Consider the following 19192-nt stretch of genomic DNA (forward strand, 5'->3'; position numbering starts at 1 on the left):
GCTGCTCCGTGCCTTTTGTGTCCATTTCCCCCAAATGCTGGCCTCTTCTCTGCTTCAGTCCCTTCCCCACTCCGTTTTCTGCTCCCAGATCCCCTTTCCAGTTACGCTCTAAACCCACCAGTCTTCTTATTGCCCCAAACCTTCCTGCTAATGGCACTAGTTATCCACCCTATGATGCCACCCTGGCCTAACAACTTCTCTGTGCAACAGCTGTTGCGACAGATGTTGACATAGAACCTGGAAAGATCTATTAGGTTTCCTGACCCAGTTATTCCTATTAGAGACCACTTCCCTAGGGGAGGGAGAGCAGGCCAGCATGTAGGGAACTGGACTAGGACTCAGGAGACCCAGGATCTATTGCTGGCTCTGGGGAAAGCCATTTCTGATTGACCCAGGCTGGGACGCTCACTGTCGCGGGCTGTGTAAACACACCCGACGCGTTACTCTAATATGAAGCAATAAGAATGGTAATTTCTAAAGACAAATCCACTCATGGACCTAATGGCAGCTCAGCCTCCCAGTCTTACACGCATGCCATGGCTGTAACAATTACAGAGCTTGGAGACCTCAACAAGTAATAGCAGGGTAGTATTAAGGAAACCAGAATAAAATAAACTCCTTGAAATCCGATGAGCCATTTGATCTCTGTGCTGCATGCTTCTCTCCTCGATTGCAGGATTATATTAGGAACGAAGCTTCGCTCCTTGCCTGCAGTTGCATCTGAACTCTCCAGACCCTCTGCCAATCTGATCACAGATGAATTGGAGAATGTAGGAGGCTTCTAGGGACTCTCTCTGACTGTGTGTCTGCACAGCCTCTGGCATAATGGCGCCTTGACCTTGGTTGGCATCGCAAGGTGTTACTGTAATATAAGATGATGTCACCCAACCCAGCATCAATATTGCAAAAACACACACCAGGATATGCATCAAACCCGGTACAGGCTTGCAAAAATATGCACCAACGGGCAAAAATTCATATGAAAAATGAAGGGAGGTTCAGGTTTTAGAATAAACTCTTCCAAAAGCTTAGAGGCCTATTCAGTCCTTCAGATGTTCCCACAAGACCACCCTGCTATCTAGGCTTTTTCGAAGCGTGCCCATCACTATGGTGTCTGTCCAGCCTCACAGTTTTCCTTCTCACAACTAGCCCATGCCCTCTAAGAGGCTCTGGCTCCTGCTGCTTCCTGTCATCTTCTAAAACTAACGACTTCTGGCTTGCTACTACCTTCTTCCACCTTCAGGGCTGGATGGCATCTCAGGGGGCATCTCATTCTTCTTGCTTCTTTCTGCACTTCTGAAGTTCCCATCTCTCTCTCCCCCCTCCCTCGCACAAAAGCCTTGTCTCTTACTGGGCCCCAGAGATAGGGTCCGGGAAAAACACAGCAGCCAGTGAGTGATGTCACAAAGACTTGGGCAGCTGCGTGCAGCTAATGAGAAAGGAGGCATCGGCTGGGAGCCATACAGCTGGACTAGGCAGTGAAAAAAGCTGCTGACAGCAGCTCTAAGGGAAGGGACTGGGAGACAATAACCCGCCTCATCCTGTCGTCGTTATTGCCTTAGAAGGCTTGAGCATGTCTCTCTGATGCCATCAAAGAAGATGAGCAGAGCTGAGTTCTCCTACTGCTCCCCATAGAGTCCCCTGAAGCCAACGGCTGCGATTAGATAGGAACTAGGTCGGCACACTGAGAGACCACCAGCAGCTGCCAGCATGTGGTCTCTGCTGCCGACTCCTCTCTGCCTGATCACTGTATTCCTGCTCTTAGAGGCGCCCATGGCTGAAGTCTTTGTTTATGTGGTCTACAAGCAGAACTCCACCTGCACAGATTTTAGAGCGTTGTCTGCCTGCCTGGGGCCTCCTGTCCCGAGAGAGGGCCTGAGGGGTTATCTGATTGAGGCAGCACCTGCAAACGCCTGTCACCCTATCGGGGGTCCACCAGCAGGCGGCAATTCCTCGGCAGCCTTCATCGCGCTCATAAGTAGGTATGACTGCCCGCTGGGGGTTAAGATCCTTCATGCTCAGCAAGCTGGCTATCAAGCTGCTATTGTCCACAACGTGAACTCAGAGAAACTGGTGACAATGGTGACCAATGTTGAAGAAATCAGGCAGAAGGTTGGAATTCCTTCCGTCTTTACTGGGGAATCAGCCTCCAAGCAGCTGAGAAGGGTTATGGGCTCTGAAAAAGGCATTCATGTTACTCTAGTGGTACCTGAACATTATCATAATCCCTGCTGGGACAATGCAAAGCTCTCCATCGGGGACACTGCTAGGCACTACTGGGATCTCCAGTTTGGATATTGCTCCAAACGCATGATTTCTCTTTTCATCCAGGAGTTTGGCATAGCAATCGGCATGATCGTGTGCACCCTGCTGGTTGTGGGCTGCATGAGATGGTGCAGGAAGAGCCAGAAGATAACCGTGAGCACATTCAAAACGGGAGACAAGTACGTTACATGTGTGATCTGTATGGCCGAGTATGAAGAAGGAGACCAGCTGAAGATCCTCCCTTGTTCTCATGTCTATCATGGCACGTGCATAGACTCGTGGCTTCTCATCCAGCCCCAGTGTAAGACCTGTCCAATCTGCAAACAGCAAGTGACTGTTGCCAGATAGACCTTTGACATGGACATGCATCGAAATGTCCCTCTGCAAGTGTAAAACGTTTTAGATGAGGGAAAATAAAATGAGTTTGAGATCACAGCTGCTGGAAGTCTCTGGTGTGTACACACACACACACACACACACACACACATCACTAACATTTCCTGTAGCTTTCTCCAGGAGGAAAATATATACAGTGAAACCTATTTTACGCAGAGCCCATGGGGCCAGTAACAATCAGTCGCCTAGTATAGGTGAGTCTTTCATTAACTACAGGGCTAACAAAACCCTACTGGACCACTGGGCATACTTTAAAGGGGATAGTTCAACAAGGGGTTGCCCACTGAAGGTGCAGCTCTTTAGGGATTGAGTGCCAGAGACTCTGAGCACCACGGCGCCAGCTGAATTCAGTGGGAGAATGAGAACCTCTGGATATCAGGCTCATGTAGCCAGGTATTCCAAAGAGCTCAAAGCCAGAAATTTCAAGTGCTCCGTCCCCACAGCTAAGCCAGAGCCATTGTCAGCCCTAGGCTTTAAAAATTCATGTGTCAGAACACTCCCCAAAATCATGAGATTGGCTTACAGATCATAAGATATTTCTGAATAATAAACTTTTGGGATCTTTTTATTCACCTTCCAGTTTCTGACATTGGAGTCACATTTTAAATCTTCCTCTGCCCCCATGAGGGCTAGACATTTAAATGAAAGCTGAGATTCTCTTTCAATCCCTTGACTCCAGCAGTCGGAGCTTTGAGGTAAACAACAAATATTGCGAGACTTGCAATAAAATCATGAGAATCGGCAACACTGCCAGATTTTTGGTGGCCAGCAGCTCCCATTGTGACCCTTAAGGCCAGAATTTCAGAAGAGCTCAGTCAACACCCAGCACGAATCCAGTGTTCTGCGCACTTGGAAAATCTGACCACTTGTTTTCGTGCCTTAAATGGAACCTACGTGCTTTTGCCAATCGGTCAATAGCGTATCGTTGGTTTCGCTCTGCGTGGATGGACAGATGGATGTAATTTCAAGTAATTTCAAGTTCTGCTGATTTTATTTTGAATGGTGATTTACTTTAGATTATTTATTTCCATTTTCTAATGACAAAAAGCTCTGGCCTCGTAGCTCCAGGTGCTTTGACATCCACTAGATGATCACACTCGTAGAAAGAAAAAGGTGGGGCTTTTTGTTTTTAAAGCAGAAAGCAGGTTCAGTCAACCAACCTGGGCTGATATCTCCCCTCCCACATGGGAGAGGATGATTCTAACAGATCATTCCTACTGTGCAGTGTTCTCCAGGCATTATGTTCCTACCCAAGGTGAAGAATTTCAGTTTGCAGTGGGAGGACGGCCAAGAGAAGGGGCATTTATCCCTCGGAAGGATGCGAGCAACTCCCCTTGAGTGCAGCAGGAGATACTGATAACTTACCAGAGATTGGACTGGGACAGAACTGGGTCCAAGAAAGATGGAAGAGTGGCAGACAGGAGAGAACTAGGGAAGAGAGGAGGAAAGAAGGATGCCAGGCAGGTTGGCAGTGATGCTACAGGGACCTAGTCCTGGGGAAGTGCAGCAGTCATTGGGTGATGTCACAAAGCCCTGGGGAGGTGGGTAGGAAAGGTTGCCTAGCAGCTGGAGACAAGGAGCGAGAGAGAGAGAGGGTGGAGCCCGGGGAACCAGCAGACCAGCATGGTGAACTGAAGGAAGCCTTTTGCAGAAGCTTCCAGGGAAGAGGCAGGGTATAGTTACCATCCTGCTGCTGCTGCTGTTGTCTTCTGCAGAGACTCCAGGGATGTTATGTTGATACCACTCAGACAGGCTGATAAGTGTATGTTTGCCTCCTAAGATCCTTCACGGTTACGCCTTTCCTCTTTGCCCAGCCCCGGCACTTGCAAAGGAGATACCCATCAGCGTTCAGCATGAGGCCCCCGCTCCCTCTCCCTCTCCTTCTCCCTCTCCGTGCGGTCGCCGTGCTCCTGCTTGTGGATGTTGCTGTCGCGGAGGCCTTTGGACATGTGGTTTATGACCACGGCTCCACCTGCGTAGGTTACAATGCACTGCCTGCATGCTTTGGACCGCCCCTCCCGAGTGAAGGGCTGATGGGATACTTGATAGAGGCCATGCCTGCAAACGCCTGTGGTCCTATAGAAGGCCCGCCGGCATCCTCCAACTCCTCTGAGGCTTTCATCGCACTCATCCGTCGGTCTGACTGCCCCTTTGGCGTCAAGGTCCTTCATGCACAGCAAGCCGGGTACCAAGCCGCCATCGTGCACAACGTGAATACAGAGCATCTGGTGAACATGGTAACTGACGACAAAGAAATCAGGCAGCAGATTGCGATCCAGTCTGTCTTTACAGGGGAATCGGCCTACAGGCATCTGAAAAGGGCTTCACGTTATGAAAAAGGGGCTTATGTCACCCTGGTGGCACCCAAACATCCTCATAACCCTTGCCAGGATGCTGCTACGCCTTCCATGTGGGCTACTGCTAAGCGGCACTGGCCTCGCATGCTGAAATATTCCGCATACCACGTCATTCTTTATGTCCTCCAGGAGTTTGGGTTCATGATCAATGTGATCATTTGCACCATCCCGCTTGTGGTCTGCGCACGATGGTGCGCGAAAGGCCGGAAGATAACCCTGTGCACCTTCAAAAGGGGAGACCGGTATGAGACGTGTGTGATCTGCATGGCCGAGTACGAAGAAGGAGACCAGCTGAAGATCCTCCCTTGTTCTCACGCCTATCACTGCGCGTGTATCGACACCTGGCTTCACACCCAGCCCAGGAATAAAACCTGCCCCTTTTGCAAACAGCAGGTGACAGTTGAAGCTCAGGATGTCAGTCTGCACGGAGAGAGGAACCCACAGGAGCAAGGTGGGGGAGAGGAGGACCACGTGGAGGATGGGGAAGACGAAGATGGTCATGACGATGAGTATATTGAGGGAGAGGAAGAAGACGACCAAAGTGCGGACACTGAGGAAGGGTATGATGAGCTGGAGAATGACCCTCATTGAGTAATAGACTCAAACCAACCCAATATCAGTCCAAGCCACACGACCCCCAGCTTTTGCCCATCACTAGCTCCAGCCTGTCTATTGGAAGCGTTTAGCTCAGTTCAGTTTTGGCTCCTTTCTCTCACTCCCCACAATAAAAGGCATAAAATGTCTGCTGCAAATATAACTCTCCTTAGGCTGGTGGAAATTAAATGCATTTGATACCATTGAGTTCCTGGGAATTTCTGGTCCCCATCCACTCACATTTCCTATTGCTTTTGTCTAGATGGAATATACATACACAAATACATGCAGTGAATCTTAGTTTAAGGAATTGCATTGTGACAGTGCATAGAGGCCCTAACTGAGACTGGAGTCCCATTTTGCGGGATGCTATGTAGACATAGCGAGTCATCGCCTGTCATGACAAGCTCCAACCTAAAGAGAACAACAGGGAAACAGAACCTGACTGTTGACTGAAGTGACTGACCCAGATCAGAGGGAGAACTGGGACTAGTTTCCAGGCCAGCATTCTGTCCCCTGAACCTGAGCTACCCTTTGGCAGCAACTCAAGAGCCCGGTAACAATTCCTTGCAGGGTACAGGTTAGTCTGTAGTGACAGGTGCAGCCGAACTGTTCAGGGGTACTCTGAGGATACTTTAAAACGGTCCCTTAAGCCAGGGGGTGGTGATGACTGAACGTCCAAATCATTCAAGTAGGATTCACTCCATGCAGGTGGGCAGAGAGAAAAGATACGAAACATTTTCAAGGGCTCCATAATCGGCTGCATTTTGAAGGCTGGCTGATCGCTCCATGCATTCAGCAGAGGCAGACATGACAGGTACATGTAAGCTCCTGCTCTCCAGGGTTTTCCGGGTCATTTTCCAAGCATTTCTAAACACTGTAAGAAGGGCAGGATTTATGTACTAACATGCCCCAAATCAGATATTCATCTCCTCTCTCTCGATTGGTTACAGGAAGAGCGATTTGTTCATTTTGGAGAGCCTCTGAGTGCATCTCCAGTTCAGGTTGAAAACACTGAGCCAGAGCCGCAGACCAGCAAAGGATTCAGCCCACACTCAATTAACACCCTATGACCAGCCAGTCATATAGAGACACTCTCCTGATCATCATCAGCCCCCTATTCCACACTAAAAAATAAAGCATAGAACCTCTTTATGACCACAGCTGGTCATAAAGGTCTGGCCTGACATACCAGGACTGAGCGATCCACAGGCACTGTTACACCAGTACCAGAGCCAAGGGCTCTTTACTGGGTGTGAATATCCTGCTACCAATTGTCAGCATTCAAGTCATTGGGCTGTCGGCAGATCTCAACCATCAGGGTCACACAGATAAAGGAAGGTCTATGGCCAACATTTTCCAAAGAGGCTAGTGACTTTGGGTACCTCTGGTTCTGGGTGTCTATTTTGAGACAACTAAAAGGGCTTGATTTTCAGAAAACACTGTCTGAAAATTAAGCCCCTGTCCCATGTCTCAAGTTTGGCACCCCAAATCACTAGGGACTTTGTAAGATTTTGGCAGGGGTTCAAAGCTAGCCAGAGCCTAGACCCTGTAGCACTGTATAGATGAGAGCCAACCTCTTGAATTGCACCCAAAAGTAACCCGGGAGCTAGTGCGACCTATAAAGCGCAGGTGCAACGTGATATGGAAAGGAAACCCCACTAAGAAAACATCCTGCTGTTTTCTACATTGTTTGAAGCTTCAGGGTATCGCAAGGTCTGGCACATTGCAGTAATCCAGCAATGGGCTGAGCAACCCATGGATAAATGCAGTGAGGTGTGTAGTCGAGTGGAAAAGTCATAACTAGAGCTGAATGAAATTTGGAATTTCCATCCCACAGAAAATTCCCATGAATGTTTTCATCCCAAATAGGATGAAATGTTGAAATGCTGAATATTATCATGGAATAGAAGTTCTGAAAAATTTCAATTCGGAAAACGCTGAACGGTTTCATTTCAACATTTTCATTTGAAGGGAAATATTCTGACATTCCTGAAATGGAAATGTTTTATTTCGGGGTATTGAACTGACCCAAAATGCTTCAAGAGAGGCAGGATCTGGACACAAAAGGAAGAGATGGGTTCTCCACTCTGCTTACCATTATCAAAGACTATCACACTGTAAATCTAAAGCATTTGCCACAGATGCCTTGACCTCCTGCACTGTAGCTGTCTGATCTTCCACCCTCCATCAAACATTAATAACTGTCTGCAGAGCCAGGTTGGCTTATTGCTGGGATGAGACGTGCTCCTATTTGCCACAGGTTGATTATTAGTAACTTCTCTAGAGATTGCTTTATCCAAGTTACAACCTGTACGTAGGATAAACCGTAGAGCGTCTGCACAAGGAAATGCACCAGAGAAAAATATGGAGAAGCTAGATCCTCAGCTTGAGTAAATCGGTGAAACTCCATTGACTTCAATAGAGCTGCGCAGATTTACCCCGGCTCAGGATCTGGCCAGTGTGACACTGAAACCGAGTTCAATTCATGTTCCAGTTTAATCATCGGTTAGGAGCAAATTTGGGGAGAGCATGGTTAGGGGAGGGGCTGGAAAAGGAGAGGCAAGGCTCATGTGGAGAATACAGAGAGGCAGGCAGCTACATTACAGCAGCTTCTGGAAGTGCTCTCTCCTCTTTTCCTTGAAGTCCATGCAATCTGCTGTCGTGGTATAATTGCTGTTAATTTAAACATCAGCAAGCCACACAGGGGAGTCAGCAGTTTTAAGAGGGAGCAGAGCAATTACCGGGAAGGAGTCCCCATTTCACCACTTGAACTGAGATCCAAAGGAGAGGCAAGCAAGAGACCATTTTTAGCTCTCCATTTAACTGACTTCTAACACCTTCCATACTAAAAAGGCCACAACAACCTGAAAATATTTGAGACAAGGGCCCAGCGTAGAAGCAGAATTACAGAGGTGTTCTGGATCCAGCCAGGTACAGTAGTAGGGTGACCAGATGTCCTGATTTTATAGGGATGGTCCCAATATTTGGGGCTTTGTCTTATATAGGTGCCTATTACCCCCCACCCCTGTCCCGATAGTTCACACTTACTGTCTGGTCACCCTACACAGTAGCAAGGGATACTGTAATCAGTGGGAAGACTGGAACGATCCCATCAGAAAGCTAGTCCTGAGTTTTTCATCAAAACGGGGTGTTTTTGTTTTATTTTTGGAAAATGTCAATTGGTTGAACCTGAAACTTTTCATGAGAAACGGGTGATTTAGACAAATTTTTCTACTGGAAAAAATTCTGAGGATTATTTTTTTTTTTTTTTGTTAACTACTGAAATAAAATTTTCCAGTTTTCTGGTTCAAAATGCTGCTTTGTTTTGAAAGAGAAGCCAACTATGGTAAAAAGAAAAAAAGTTTTTTAAATGATCAACATTGAAACAAAATGTTGCACTGGACCCAAACCGTTTCTTTTTCAGATTTTTGGTTTGAGAAAAACGTCAATATTTTGACTTTTTGTCCTGATTTGAGACAGAAACATTGTTGAAAAATCTCAAAAACTTTTTTGTGGGATAGGAAAGCCGTTTCCCTCCCAGATGCAGCTCCAAGGCTAAAGGGGAATCCTGTTGGAAATATTCCCAAGCAGAAAGAGATTGGAAGGGGATAGGTTCCAAAAGATCCAGCCAGAGACAGACAGAATCTTGCTAAGTGAGATATAGATGGGATCCTGTCAGAAGGCTCTACAATATTTTCAACTGCCTGTCAAACAGCCCTCTTGCCCCCTTTAGCATATTCCCTGCTCCTATAAAGCACAGAACCAAAGAACGATTTATAGATCTTATTGGTGAGAGCTCATTTTTGTCGTTTTTCTCATGCATTTCTCATGCAGGGCTTGTGCGTGTGCGTGGGAGGGGGAGGGGGCGCGGGTGTGGGGGTGTGCGTGTGTGTAGTTTATTATATTGCTAGGTGTTTTACCAGTCCCACGGAGGAAAATGCTGATGACCTGACTCAGTGCCGAGAACTATCACACTTAGACAACCAGCAAAGTGTCAGCACTCTAGATAACTGGGAGCAATTCAGGCTACACACAGGGTGATCAGCCACCTAAGTGCCACCTTTCAGTAAGGATGAAACTCATCCCTGTGGAAAGGGCCAGCACTAAGAAAGCAACTACACTGAGGGTTTAAGTGGGACATAAGTGATGGACAGGTCTTGTGATGGCTGATGCACAGGAGTGAATTTCAGCCTTGAAGACTGACATATAATATCTACTATAGTCAAAAGGGATGTGCCAAATGCCCCGCTGGCAGAACTCTAGTGACTTCAGTGGAATTATACCAGCCGGGAATTTCGCTTTGCATCCCTAATAACCATCTGGAGGAGGCGGGATGGGGAAGGAGAGAATCAACTTGGCCCGCAGAACCAGCAACCTCTATTTTTCACAAAGCCTGTATGGGGATTTTACCTACATTCATGGCCGTCCAGAGGATTCAGGGGGCCTGGAGCAAAGCAATTTCGGGGGGCCTCTCCATAATAAAAAAGTTGCAATACTATAGAATACTATATTCTTGTGGGGGGCCCTGTAGGGCCCAGGGCCTGAGGCAAATTACCCCACTTGCCCTCCCCCGCGCCGGGCGGCCCTGCCTACATTCCCATCCATCATTGTGCAGGGTGGGTTTTAGCTCCTAGAGCCCAATCCTGAGCCCGATGACTTCAGTGAGAGTAGGACCAATGTGATTTCTTCCCTGGAAGCAATTGCAAACAGGATGCAATCCATCTCCGCTGGTGATTGGACCCTTCTGGCTGGATCCTTTCTTCACCCTTCCTGCTCACTGATTATTAGACATGGTCAGAAAATAGAATTTCCATCCCAGGAAACTTTTTGAGATTTCAACCTTTTTTGGGTCCTGAATCAAGATGGAAAGCCAAAATATTTGACTTTTTTGGCAAAACAAAATTCCAAAAATAATTTAGGTTAGGGTCAATTGAAACAGTTAATTTGGCTAAATTTGAAACATTTCATTTTTATTTCAACCCTTTATTTATTTATCAATTAAACAGAGAAAAATTCAAAGCAAAAAAAAAATCAAAATTTTTGTTTTGAAAACTTCAAAAACAAGACAGTGACATTTTTAAGCTTTTTTCCTAAATGAAATTTTTCCAAAATCAACACAATTTCTCCAAAAAAAACCAACAACCCCACAACCCAGACAGTTTTGTCAAAATGGCATTTTCCAACCAGCTCTATTGGTTATATGGGGAGAGTGAAATTAAAAGGATAGACCTTGGAAACTGGAGCAGAATTTAACTACTTGGGAAATGATGCTCAATCAATCCTACTCTCCATTTCATTCTCAGTGGCCTCTCTAGAGAGTCTCTCTCTTCCTCACGACTGAGATGGATTCTCCAAGCATCACCAATCTGAGTCACAATTAAGTCCAATGTGACCTCCCTTCAGACAAGCTTACACCTGCATAGGCAGATTGGGAAGGCAACCCGCAGCCCTGCCTACTTTGTACGAACAGAAGAGGTTCAACCTGGGGTCAGTGCGAACCAATCCAGCTTTACCTTCTGGATGCAGTCACCAACTCCCTTTGTCATGACTGGGTTTGGGGCCCGGCATTGCTAGCACTGATAGCTCTGATTTCATTGTACTGAGCAGGGTTTCTTTCCTGGGAGTGCAGGGGCAAGAGAAGGGGAGACTTAGATCATTTCACTAACAAAACCCCTGGTTGTCACCCGGACACTTTGTATGTATAGAAACATACATCTTGTGTTTTCCCTGTTCTCCCTACGGCTTATCTCCCATTCCATCTCGTCACAGGGTCCACACAGGTTTCCTCCTTCTCGCCCGGTGCCCAGGCTGCTAAAATAAGAGCTCTCACGCCTTCTTCCGGTGTTTCACCCTTGTGCTTTATTGTACAGTGCCACCGTGTAGTCCCCTTTATCCCCTTCCTAACCCATTCCAGGGTCTCTTGAGGCTCCCTTCCTGGTGAGGAGACAGCACTGTAGCTTCCTGTCCCCTCCCTGGCTAGCCTCCTAACTGAGTCTTGTTCAGGGCTTTTATACCCCTCCCAGCCTTCAGCCCAGCTGTCGCTGCTTAGCTCAATCTATTGCAGTGAGCCAGCCCTCGTTAGGGCCGCAGCTGGGCTCCCTGCTGGCTGCTTTGAGCCTCTGCCCCCGGCCTCTCCGCCCGACAGCAGGCCTCAGCCAGCATTTTAGCAGGGCAGGCAAGGGGTTTTACCCCTGCCCTGCCACACCCCTCATCAAGACCCCAGTTCTTTTTCTTTTTCCCCTAACTCTGTTCCTGAATTTCCAGAGCCCGTTCTTGCACTGTTAAAATTTTTACTCTGAGTTGATCCACACCCCTTTCACCTCTTTCTCTGCCTCCAAATCCCCCTCTTTCTGACCCACTCCTCTGCCTCTTCACACTCTGCACCACTTCTCTCTCTCTGCTCTCAGGGACGTTTTTATGCACTGTGACAAATCAAGTTACGCCAAGGTGTCTTTGCGCTCGTGAATGTGTGGTACAGCCAAGCCGTGGATATAGTTCTCTGGGGTAATCTGGAAAGTACAAGTTGTTATTACTCACTACAGTAGAACAATCAACACAGTTTCTGTAATGCGGTAAGATGGATTGAAGCTGCTTAAGAACACAGGGAAATGGAATCAGGGCTTTGAAAAAAAAAAATAGTTTGGCTCCCAAAATCCGCTGCTCATAGCTCATGTGTGGTCCTAGGTGTCACGCTCTGATGTGCTCCAGGGCATTTGCTCATAACTGGCAGCACTGTTAGTCCTGCTGCGTGATGCAAAGTCCTGCTTTCGTTTATATGGGTGTAAATCCAGAGTCACTCCACTGAAGTCCAGGGGCTGGCCATAAATTAAGTAACACATGTTTGGGTGATTTTCAAGACCCACTCACCCCAGGAAACTCTTTGTAACACTAAAAAAACCATGGAAAATTAAGGACCCTGATGCACTTTATCATTTATGAACAGCCAAAGTTATTTTGGGTTTATGCCAGTAACTTGGAGCAGGATTTGGCTATACAATTGCAGCTATAAATCCTATTGACCATTTTTCTCCACCCTCTCGGGATAGGGCCTTCCTCTTTGTGTCTTACCTTTGCGCTGGAACTGCCTGCTGTTCAGTACTTCGGAGCCACATATATATTCTGAAAACCAACATCCAGGTATTCCAGTTCTATTTGCAATGCTGAGCTGAGCCAAAAGCGAATCTAAGTCACTTTGAACTACTTATTCTCAATCAGTTAACCACAAGGACTGATTTTACACTCACCGTAAAAGATGAAGATTAGTTACTAAGCCACCTCCTCCCATCCCCTCTCCTGTGCTAGCCCTGAGCACCTCTCAAATCTTTCTTCATGCATTTATCCTCACAACACCCCATGAGGTAGCTTTCTATTCCTGGCCAGGGCCGCCCAGAAGTGGGGGAGGAGGGAAGTGGGGCAATTTGCCCCAGGCCCCCATGAGAGTTTTTCGGGGCCCCTGGAGCCCCCTGCCACCGAATTACCGCTGAAGCGGGACCCGCCAACGAAGTGCTGGGTCTTCGGTGGTAATTCGGCGGCGGGGGGCGCCCGCTGCAGGTCTTCGGGGCACTTTGACGGCGGGTCCCAGAGCGGAAGGACCCTTCGCCGCCGAATTACCGCCGAAAACCCCTGAATCCTCTGGGCAGCCCTGTTCCTGGCTCCTGCTCCTCCCTCATCCTGCTGCACAATAAAGCAAGTCATGTGCCTCTGTTTCCCCTCCTACTCCTGCCTATTTAGATTGCAAACTTGTCAGGGTAGAGACTGTTTCTCTTGTATGTACAGCACCTGTTGGGATGGTGCCGTACTGAACGAATGGTGTGAGCATAACTTGACATGACTTAAACACGGCTGAAGAACTGCAGAGGATCCTGGGAGCAGGGTCCCTTTAAGCAGAAGCGGATTTGATAAAGGACAGGCAAAGCCTGCGTGTGCGATTGATATTGAACCTACTGGTGGGCAAATATGGGCCCGTGCAAAAGTAAATCTCACATGCATAAAGTTCCAGCCTGGAGCACCAGCCGATCCGGTTATAGTGACCCTACAGCAAGGACATCACGCAGAGAGCCAGAGTGAATGATTGATGAGTGAGTAAACGTGGAGACTCCGGTACCCCTCCAGCCCCTTCTAAAATACTAATCAGCCAAAATTAATAACCGCTTGCCCACTGGGCATGCTTTTGAGACATGTGACTCCTTTGAGGAAAAAGAGTATAAGAATCAAGCAAAGTAAATTACTGTCAGAGAGAGAGATGAGGAGAAAAGGGAGAGGGGATTCCTTAATTGACGCTTGAAGAAGCTGCTGGACAGAGTAGCCAAAACTCTGCTCTGTGGGCTCAAGTAGGATTGTGAACAGAGGAGTTTCCAGGCAGCCAAGGAAGGCCTTGCCTCGAGGGAATCCAAGACAGACCAGAGAGCTGGGGAGAGCAGACCTGGAGAGAAAAAGCCCTCCATCAAATCGGTAACCACCTTCTCTGTTTGCCAAGCAGGAACGGTGTGAGGCTAGCACACAGTTGGTGAAAGAGAGGCTCGCTAAGAGGAATGTATCGCTCTTAATGTATAGTTCTTAAACGTCTAACATAGGAGTTATGTGCTTAATGGAACCCTTTACCGCTTGTGTAATTCCTTCTCAAATCAACCGCGGTGTATGCAAGATAATTACTGTGGACCTTTTTCACTGGTATGACAGTAATCCAAGCCCACAGGTCCTGCTTAAATGGAGCAGGGAATTACCTCTGGCTTTCTACAACACAAAATGAGGTGGGATCTGCATTCCTGAGTGGATGGGGATGACCCAATCAAGCCCCTCGATTCCCTCTGCAGGGGATTCCCACTAGAAATGCCTCAAGCCCTGTCAAACAATGTAACCCTGTAATTAGAGACTTGCAAACAGGATGGGGAAAAAAAATATGGTGCAAGGGGTGAGGTGGACGTGAGAGAGAGACTGGACGAGGCAGTGAAGCAGTGATGTAACCCAGGCCGGGCGAGAAGTCTTTTCTACAGCACTAAGCCACGACAGGCACATGTCGTGCTGCAGTATCACCCATGCCACAGTTATGGTGTGGAGGATGAGGCCAGCCCTCCACCGGGAAGAAAAGCTGTTCCCAACGGAAAGAAAAGCTGCCATTCATCCAAGCCATTTCTGGCAGAGCTTCAGTGGTGGGTTTGATAATTTATCTGCCTCTCCTCAGGAAGATCCTGGAAACCAGACAAGGGTGTTGGAGCGGGGCTGGGGGAGGGGTCGGAGGGAGAGAGAGGGGGGACCAGGGGCAGATAGGGAGCAGAGGACTAAGGAAAGAGCCAGAGAGGTGACAGGGCAAAGTGGGACCAAAGGAAAAGCCAGGTCAGGGGTAGCCCCTAAGTAAGAGATGGTACAGGAGAGAGGACCAGGGGGTGAGCCACAGAGAGAGACACGGAAACCAAGGTGGGGTGGAACCAAGAACGCGAAAGAGGAAGTTAGTGGGGGAGAGAAGGAAGCTCAGGAGGGGAAGAGAACAGAGGGAGGCAGAGAACAAAGATGAGGGAGGCAAGAGGGGATAGCAGGCGCAGAGGGCAAAGGTGGAGGTGACTCCAGCCAGCCAAGGAGAAGAGTCACCAGGGAGAGAGAAAGGAGAAATAAATGTCCGCGGCTGCAGGACAGCGGGGCAGTGAGGTCATAAGGACCTGGGGAGAAGGTTCTGGAAGGTTGCTTGGCAGCTGGAAGCAGAAGCTAAGGATCAGTTGGGAGCAAACAGACCAGCTTGACAAGCGAAGGAAGCTGCAACCAGAAGCTGGAAGACTTGGGTATAACCCAACACCCACTACATCTTGTCAAGTCCTGCTGCTATCACTGTCCAGCAGGAAGGTTCCAGTCTGTTCTGACACATGGAAGATCCAGTAGTCACCTTCAGTCCACTGTTCCCCGTAAAGGCCTCCGAAGCCAGAGCTTTCTCTTAGACAAGACTCAGGCCAGCACCGGTGCAGAAAGTTCTCCACTAGCTGCCAGCATGCGGCCACTGCTCCAGTCTCCTTTCCGCATGGTCACTGTATTCCTGCTCTTCCTGGTGCCCAACAGCAAAGCCTTTATCCGGGCAATTTACAACCATAACTCCACCAGCCAAGATTTCAGTGTTCTCCCTGCACTCTTTGGGCTTCCGCTCCCCGGCAAGGGACTGACGGGTTATCTGATCGTGGCGATGCCTGCAAACGCCTGTCACCCTATCGAAAGCCCACCGGCGCCCCGCAACTCCTCCACAGCCTTCATCGTGCTCATCCGTAGCTACGACTGCACTTTCGGTGCCAAGGTCCGACACGCTCAGCAAGCCGGATACCGAGCCGCCATTGTGCACAACGTGAACTCACAAGCCCTTGTGGATATGGCGACTGGCATGGAAGAGATTCAGCAGTGGATCGAGATACCTTCTGTCTTCACTGGGGAAGCAACCGCCAAGCTCTTGAAAAAGGTTTGCCGCTCTGATGAAGGAGCTCATGTCATCCTGGTCCCTGAGTACTATCACTTCGCCTGGGAGGAGGATGCTGGGAACTCCTGCCCGCGTGCTTGCAGGTGCCGGCTACAGCTGCTGGGACACTGCTCTCATGTCTCGATTCTTCCAGTCTGTAGGGCAATTAACATCCTGGTTGCCATAGTGACAGGCATCCTGTTCATTGTGAAATACACAACGGGGTACCACCTCTGGAGGAAGAGGAGAAACCCGCTAAGAGAAGAGCAGGGGAAAGAACCCTCCACCAGCACGTTTAACAGAGGTGCCAAGTACACAGAATGTGCCATCTGCCTGGAGAGGTATGAAAAGGGAGACATGCTAAAGATCCTGTCTTGCTCCCATGCCTATCATGGCAAATGCATAGACCTATGGCTCTTAACCCAGACAAGGAATAAGACCTGCCCTCTCTGCATGCAGAGGGTGACTGTGGCAGCAGAAAGCCCCGACTTGGACATAGAGGGATGTATAGAGGAGGAGAGGGATGAGGGCAACCAGGAGGATGAGGAAGATGGGCACAACAGGGCGTGGCAGTAATGGAGCCACTCCTGGGACAGCCAAACCAAAATCTGAATAACATAGTTCTGCCAAACCCAGACTACTCCATACTCTCAGCCTCCCCTTCCATCCTCCCTGTCCACTCTACCTCCGGCCAAAGTTTATTGGGAATCATTTTAGCTCAGCATGGACCCAGAAAGACATGGAAAGGGAAGAGCAGAGGAGGAAGACAGTGATGAGCAGTGGAACATCCTTTGCTTTGCTAATCTTGGGCAGCAGGTTGAATCCAAGCCGGTTTTAGGAAGGTGAGACTCTGCTGAAGTCAACTGGAGTCACACCAGGTCTAGCTACCAGAACATCCAGCAGTGGCCTGCAATATCAGCTGTCAAACCATGAGGAAGAGTGGCTTGAAGCCACCACCAGATCCTCTGCTTCTCACGTTCTCCCTAACAACTGTCTTTCCACACATGCCTCATACTCTGCAGATCATTTATGCCACACAGATTTTTCTGGGTAACTTCTAGCGCCAGTTTGGGTTTGGTTAAATGAGATCAGCTGGCAAGATGTAAAAACTCATTAGGTTGGGGGAAAATAAAATGAATCAGAAATCACCCCATTCCTGTCAGCATCTCTGTTTAGATGGCCCACCACTGTCTCCTACTGCAGCTCCTTAAATGGACCAAAAATCTACTAACGACTAACAACACAGATAATAATAAATAATAATACTAATAATAAAAAAGATGTATTATTAATATTAATTATGCTTTGCACACTCATGGTAATAACAATAACAATTACTAGTTCAGTGTCATTATCCCCATTTTAGATGTGGGGAAACAGAGGCACAGAGACGGGAAGTGATGTGCCCAAGGTTCCCTGTTTATCTGTCTCTCACTGTGCTTCTTTCTCAATCATTCTTCCTTTTATTCCTCTGCTGACCCAAATTTTCTGCTGTTGTAAATCAATGTGGCTCCATAGACTTTATTTCCACCATCTGAGGACCAGGATCTATGCAGCTTTTGTATTTAACTTGTCTCTATCTCTGTCTACATACCACAAGCGGGGGGGAAAGCCAACCCAGTTGGCCTGATTGCCCTAATTAACTGGAGTCCTGCTTGATTTTGATACGTAGCTATGTTACCATCCTTCAACAGAACGTTTACATGGATAGACAGGCCGACTCAGTGCGTGATCAAGCCAGCTCACCATTAGCCGGCACAGGTCTTGTTTAAAGTGAATTATCAACATGCTTTGAATTCCCACTGTGCAAATGCTGCATTTAATATACCTCTTTAAATGATTACGCTTCATCATCTTTCTGCTTCCATTATATATTTTTTCCCTCAAAGATCTTACAAGATCAATCTTCCACTGCAATCAATCTTTTCTGCAGTAAAATTTATCCCTCAAAGGGTTTGTCCTTAATACACTAAAAATTTGCTGTTGCAGCACAATTTGGCTTAATCAAAACAAATTAGACAGCCATCTTGACAATGTCCTGCTAATTTCAGCCCGTCTCCATGATGGGATTGAAGGAGAACAACTTCCTTCTAGACACGTAACGGGGACAGTCTGAGGATCTAAACTGAAGGTCATTACATAGAATGGAATGGGGAGATTTGAGGCAGGTTGCAAATCTTGTTGGAAGGCACAAGATGAAGATCTTGATTAAAGGAAAGAAAATCACTTGAAGGAAGATTGGAATTCTCCACTGAGGGCCACTCTAGAAGACTTCAGGTCTGAATGGGAGGGACTCCAATCATTTTCCCCATCAAATTTGAAAAATCTTTTAACTATTAGCTCAGGCTTTGTTCTGCTTTGAATGTCTCCCAAAGCAAAAATGACCTTAAGTACTCACTGCTTCGGCGCCGATAAGAGTTGCAGAGCGAAAGGATGAATATAAAAAGGAGAGACACTGTTGATTTAATTGCCAGCATCCGTCACAGCAGTGGTGCTGGCTGAATGACATGCATTTAATTAGAAGAAGAGATGCTTTGGCTTTGGTCAATGAAACATACATAAAAGCCTGTACAAAACCTGACCTCTTTTATGAACATTGCCTTCTAAATAATGTGTTAGTTTGCAGGCAGCTGTCCTTTGCCTCACACCGTTCCAAGCAGTTGAACTTTCCCACATTTGCTTCACCAATGCACTGATTTTCTTTCCATTAAGCCTCCATGCTCATCTGATTCTTAGCTTCGTACGGTACCACCTCAAGAATTTCCAACTTTGAGCTGCTTCTTACTATGGACAGAGAATTCAAGCTTCATATCCATTCAGTGTTGAGCCTTTTGACCTGGAGAGACCAAGCTGTACCGTGATGATAGTCAACCCCAAAAGCTAGTTAGGGTTGCTAAGGTTGCTAACCCTAACCCTAACCCTAACCAGTTGTTAAACACCCTCAACTCCTGCGCTGGTCAAAACATGTTCATCCAAATGGTTCTTCAACAAAAAATACCATTTTCATCTACATGTTTTGAAAAAGGTATCAATTTTGATGAAGTTTCATTTAAAAAAAAAACCCTCAAAGTGCTTTGATCATGTTGAAACATTATCCGGTTTTGACTTTTTCAGAATGGAACATTTTGATTTTTCATTTTTCTGAACT

The 19192-nt window shown here is 47.5% G+C and overlaps 3 protein-coding genes across 3 annotated transcripts; all 3 read left to right on the forward strand.

Moving 5' to 3' along the window:
• The first annotated feature begins 1423 nt into the window (after nucleotides 1-1423).
• LOC120391940 (E3 ubiquitin-protein ligase ZNRF4-like) lies at nucleotides 1424-2700 on the forward strand. Its single transcript, XM_039516206.1, has one exon. It carries the CDS (start codon nucleotides 1711-1713, stop codon nucleotides 2611-2613), a length of 903 nt encoding a protein of 300 aa, XP_039372140.1. The 5' UTR covers nucleotides 1424-1710; the 3' UTR covers nucleotides 2614-2700.
• A 1514-nt stretch (nucleotides 2701-4214) lies between these two features.
• LOC120391937 (E3 ubiquitin-protein ligase RNF167-like) lies at nucleotides 4215-5775 on the forward strand. The gene has a single exon (XM_039516204.1). It carries the CDS (start codon nucleotides 4515-4517, stop codon nucleotides 5607-5609), a length of 1095 nt encoding a protein of 364 aa, XP_039372138.1. The 5' UTR covers nucleotides 4215-4514; the 3' UTR covers nucleotides 5610-5775.
• A 9520-nt stretch (nucleotides 5776-15295) lies between these two features.
• Nucleotides 15296-17192, forward strand: LOC120391939 (E3 ubiquitin-protein ligase RNF167-like). Its single transcript, XM_039516205.1, has one exon. It carries the CDS (start codon nucleotides 15592-15594, stop codon nucleotides 16618-16620), a length of 1029 nt encoding a protein of 342 aa, XP_039372139.1. The 5' UTR covers nucleotides 15296-15591; the 3' UTR covers nucleotides 16621-17192.
• The last annotated feature ends 2000 nt before the right edge of the window (nucleotides 17193-19192 follow it).

This window comes from Mauremys reevesii, linkage group 26 (assembly GCF_016161935.1).
Source record: "Mauremys reevesii isolate NIE-2019 linkage group 26, ASM1616193v1, whole genome shotgun sequence".
NCBI lineage: Eukaryota > Metazoa > Chordata > Testudines > Geoemydidae > Mauremys > Mauremys reevesii.